The 4,951-nt window shown below is 38.0% G+C and overlaps 1 protein-coding gene across 1 annotated transcript; it reads right to left on the minus strand.

The window, feature by feature from the left end:
• Positions 1 to 437: 437 nt before the first annotated feature.
• On the minus strand, positions 438 to 1,259 carry LOC112313771 (GTPase ERas-like). The gene has a single exon (XM_024570398.2). The coding sequence runs from the start codon at positions 1,257 to 1,259 to the stop codon at positions 438 to 440; it is 822 nt and encodes a 273-aa protein (XP_024426166.2).
• Positions 1,260 to 4,951: the final 3,692 nt, after the last annotated feature.

Consider the following 4,951-nt stretch of genomic DNA (forward strand, 5'->3'; position numbering starts at 1 on the left):
TTTGGAAATATTATCTTTTACTCCATAACCATTTGCCTCATAATTACTATGCCAAATATCTATTCACTTTGATAATTCTCATATAACAATTTTCACTGATACATAATTCTTGTTCTGCTACCATTAGCCCCAGAGATTCAATTCAAAATTCTTTATAGTTCATAAATAAATTTCTTCAACAAATATGAACTTTATTTTTTTGAAACCTGAGAACTTATATTTTGTTTTGCACAATAATCTCTCTATCTGACAGAACATAACCAAGAATGTATCCCACATTAACAAGAAGCCCCTCACTGAATGAAAACCTCCCCAGAAGAGGGGCCCATCTATCCCAAGTACATCCAGTGTCTCACACAACTAGTTGCTCAGGGTTCTCATATCAAGGAAGCATCACCCTGGCCTGGGGGATGGCCCACTTTTCTTGACCAGGACCTTCAGGCTATAGAGCAGCCACACTTGCACGTGACCTTCTGGCGCTGGGCTTTAGCCACACGTAACGCTGCCTCAGCCTCCTGGACCCTTTGGATCTCATGGAGGAGCATGGAAAAGGCCTCATCCACACCTTGCCGTGTTTTAGCTGAGGTCTCCATGAAAGGGACCCCCCAGCTCTTTGCAAGGGCTATAGCAGCAGCATGAGCATCTCCTTTGGTGGTCACAAGATCGCACTTGTTGCCCACAAGGACGAGGGGCCGGGTATAGTGAGGGCCCCAGGTGGCCCGCATCTGCTGCAGCTGGGTTAGAGTTGAGGGATCATCAAGGGCAAAGACACCCAGCACACCATCCCCAGCAGCCAAGCACTGATCACGTAGGCCCTTGTGAGCGGGTTGCCCAGCCGTATCCAGCACATTCAGAATGCAGCTCCCTTGCTCCAGGATCACCTCCTTCCAGTAGGAATCCTGGATCGTGGGATCATGGTCTTCCACAAAGCACTCATGGTTCAGCTGGATGGTCAGTGCGCTCTTGCCCACACCACTTGCACCCACAACCACCATCTTGTACTCTCGCAGCTTCTTGCCATCACCTCTGGAAGGTACCTGAGCACTGTAGCTCTCCTCTTGGGCACTTGTGTTCCATGTACCCAGGCCAGGATCAAACATACTAGGCTTTTTTGGTGATGCCGTGCTCACAGAAGAGATGTGGACAGCAGGCCCTCGATCCTGGGAGATGAGGATGCGCTGAGACCGGGACTCACTGCTGCTCTCAGTATGAGCTTTAAAGAAGCAACAAAAAAGAAGCTGACTAGTTCTCGCTTTCATTTTTCTGTATTTCTTCCTACCAAAAATATTTGAGTGATATTAAAAAATATCCTCAAACAATAAATCTGCTAATATGTGATGCTTATAAATAATGATATGGAAATGATGGGCAACCATAAATACCATCTTATGCATGTATGTATATACATACATAGAGTCACTGTAATTGAAACTGAGCATTTAATTTGGCTTTCAGGTTGGGTACAAACAAAACTACAATAGTTTTAGATCATTTTCATTGTGTAATAAAAGAAAAAATAATTATCTTCAAAGTAATTAGTATTACTTCTTAGAGATGACTTTGAAAAGGAATTGATCACTTGAGCTTTTATTCAGTGGATATTGAACAAAACAATAGACAATGCAGTTAAAAGTACTTTTTCAGTGGAATAGAGAATTAGTGGTCATAGATTAGTGATGATTAAGAATGTCCCATCCTACACATTTGTGTTCCAGAGAGAGCTAACCTCAGAAGAACCACCCTATTTCATTATGCCTCAATGTCCATTATTTGTCACGACTCTTGTAAAGATTCAAAGATGACTCTATCTTCCTCTATAAAACTATAGGCCCCCTTCTTTTTCTTTGAGACCTTCATCATTAATGACTGTTCTTCCTGTGCATTTGGCTGGATAAAATCATCTCCTTAATCATGCAGGGATTTTGTCTTTCACATTATCTTGATGCTGCAGTAGAATTGGGAGTAATATAGTAAAGCATTTTTCTTTTCAGGGTCTCGACCTTGCTCACCAGGCTAACTTATTTTTTCCCTATTAAACAAATTTTAGAAAATAGGTCAGACTCTTAATTGCCATTTTTTTTAATTTAATTTTTATACCTTTATTTTATGAGTCTCAAAGATTTCAGCATTTCCAAGACCTGATGTTTCCATTTGTAACATACTGACTATTCTAGCTCAGAGAAAATAGCAAGTAATTTTTTAAATGTAGAAGTATAATGAAGTAAAATTGAAGAAAGAAAAGAGAAAAGGATAGCTTCAGGTTTTAGTTCTCTCCAGGTCTTCAGTCTTGACTTGCTAATTTTTTCACAATCTTCCTCTGAGGTAAATATTTTGTGATGGTCATTTCCATAGAAATGAGTTCAACATGATACTTCTATTTGCATATTCTGGTGTACTGTGGGTACTGCCTGTCCTTTTCTTGTAATAATGGATTTTAAAACAATAACTTGTGTTCTTAACTTTTACGAATTTGGTTGTTGGCAGTCCCTGTCCTTAGGTTTAACTTTCAATTCCCTTCACTGTCCAACTTACATATTTTAAACATTTTTCTTCCTTTCAGAAAGCATCAAAGTTTTTCTTCACTCTCTTGTCCTTGAGTCTGAAACTAAAATGAGCTCTTCTAGAAAACACAGGCTGTCCTCTCTTTCCATGAAAACCACGTTAGCCTTGTGGTCACAGAGGGATTTTGACCCAGGTCCTCTGATCAGGACTTCTTCAGAGTCAGTCCTAAGTGGTCCCATATTTTCTATAATTCGGCCTCCCACACAAGCACCAAATATCTGATAATATGTTATAATCATTCCCAAATTTTTACATAACCATACAAGTTAAAAGAATGTGACACCATTGTACATTCTGGAGTATTTCACTTGTTTACAAATATGGAAATTAACCAGCCACCAACACAAAATATATTCATTGGCATGAGTCAGAACTTGTTAACTTCCTATATTTACTACTACTGATTCCCATACCTTCTTTGTCTCATAACATGTTGCATGAAAGCAGGTTTATTTCTTATAAAACTGGTGAACTCTATTTGCTGGGATCAAGGGAAACATGGCCCCTGTTACATCTTAACACAAAGTCATTGTTTCTTTGCCATAGTAAATGAACTTGTTGTAAGTTAACCTTAAAAAGCCTTAAAAGAAAAAAACTTGTATTATCTTTTGAAGTCTTGTTTCTATTCACCTTATATTTAGATCTCAAAAATAGCACTCATATTGCTTAATTATGTTATGAATGATGATGCAGGAAAAAAGGTATATAAAAGGAAGTAAAAATTTTAGCAAGGTATTGCTAAGCTAAGTGTTTCCAACACTGAATTTAAATAATACTGATGAAAATTGCTATATATTTTATTTATACATTTCTTAAAATTGCCGGAAGAAATGTGAAAATATTTTGTCCATTCTAACTGTAGGGATTTATTAACTACTTTAGCATAAACAGATGCTTATCTTTTATCTATATTTATTATTCAAGTATAAACTCGGGTGAAATACATCATCATCCTACAGATACTTAGTTAAGTTTCAGTCTATCATTGTCATGATAGTCACAGTAATGCACAGAGGAAGCATTAGAAAGATCAGAGTTGCCAGTTATAAATATGCCTTTTAACACACAAATTTTTACCAAAGTCAAATTACATGCCTGTGCTGAGAACTTATTGTTTAAGTTGTTCACGGTCAAGCTACTTAGAATATTATTTGGGATGCCCAAATACGTGTATGAATAAAAAAAGCTACGTAATTAGTACAATGACCTGGGAGAAAGAGGAAAAGACTATTGTGAATAGAAATCTGTCATTAGGGAATTCTATCTACTAATAGGTTTATTGGTAACCTTAATATTCAAACTAAAGAATAAAAATTAAACCAAAAATCTATTTAAAAAGAGAACAATACTTGAAAACATAAACAATACCCCTTATTTTACCTACACTGACTAAACTAAAAATAATTGTCCCCATATTCACCTTGGTTTAGATTTTATGTAGCTAATTTTTTACTACAAAAAATAAGTAAAAATTGATGTTCTCAAAACAATCAATTGGAAAGCAATCATCATCTGTTTATTGAACCTACTAGGATATCTTACAGTGATAAATGCCTATTTCCTTTGACCAGTAATACGCTTTTCCTACAGTAATAAAAAGAGCAATTACTAAGCCTCTCTCAATATTGTTTGTGATAATAAAAACAGAAAATGTTCCCAGTACCAATCCCTAAGGAGATGGTTAGATAAATTTTACTGTTATCTATGATATAAAATACTTTGAAGCATTTCAAATGAATGAAGTAGATCCGTATGTACTAAAATGGAAATGAGAACATAAATTAAGTGAAAAAAATGATATGAATACCTGATTTAACATTTATAAGAAAAATCAAGCGTGTGTGTGTATGTACAGTGGATACAAATCTCTACTTCAAACTCAAGTGATCAAAACAATAACTTCTAAAATATTTTCTGTAATCCGGTGTAATCTTTACCTTGGCGGAAATTTCACCTCAATGAATTTCGGAGTCCAGTCAACTTAGACCCTCCGTTTTCTGTCGTGGCATAAACAACTACCAACACTTGTTGACTTAAAACGAACGGACATGGGTTATCTGACAGGGTCTGGAAGTCAGCAGTCCGCGCCCGGCTTACCTGTGTCCTCTGCTCCGTACCTCACAAAATCGCAGCCAAGGTGTCTACCTGAGCGCGGCTTCACTGGAGAAAGCGCCCGCTCCCAAGATCACGGCGACAGTTGGCGGAATTCATTTCACTGCGATTGGTGGACTGAGGGCCCCAGCTTCTTGCTGGCTACTGACTGGAAGCACCCGCAATCCCCAGGGACGACTCAGCTCCTGGGGGCCAGCCCGCAGTTCCCAAGGGGTGCCCACAGTTCCTGGCCACGTGGCCTTCCCAACAGGGTCCCTCAGTTCAGCAAGACAGCAAA

This window comes from Desmodus rotundus, chromosome 13 (genome assembly GCF_022682495.2).
Source record: "Desmodus rotundus isolate HL8 chromosome 13, HLdesRot8A.1, whole genome shotgun sequence".
Lineage (NCBI taxonomy): Eukaryota > Metazoa > Chordata > Mammalia > Chiroptera > Phyllostomidae > Desmodus > Desmodus rotundus.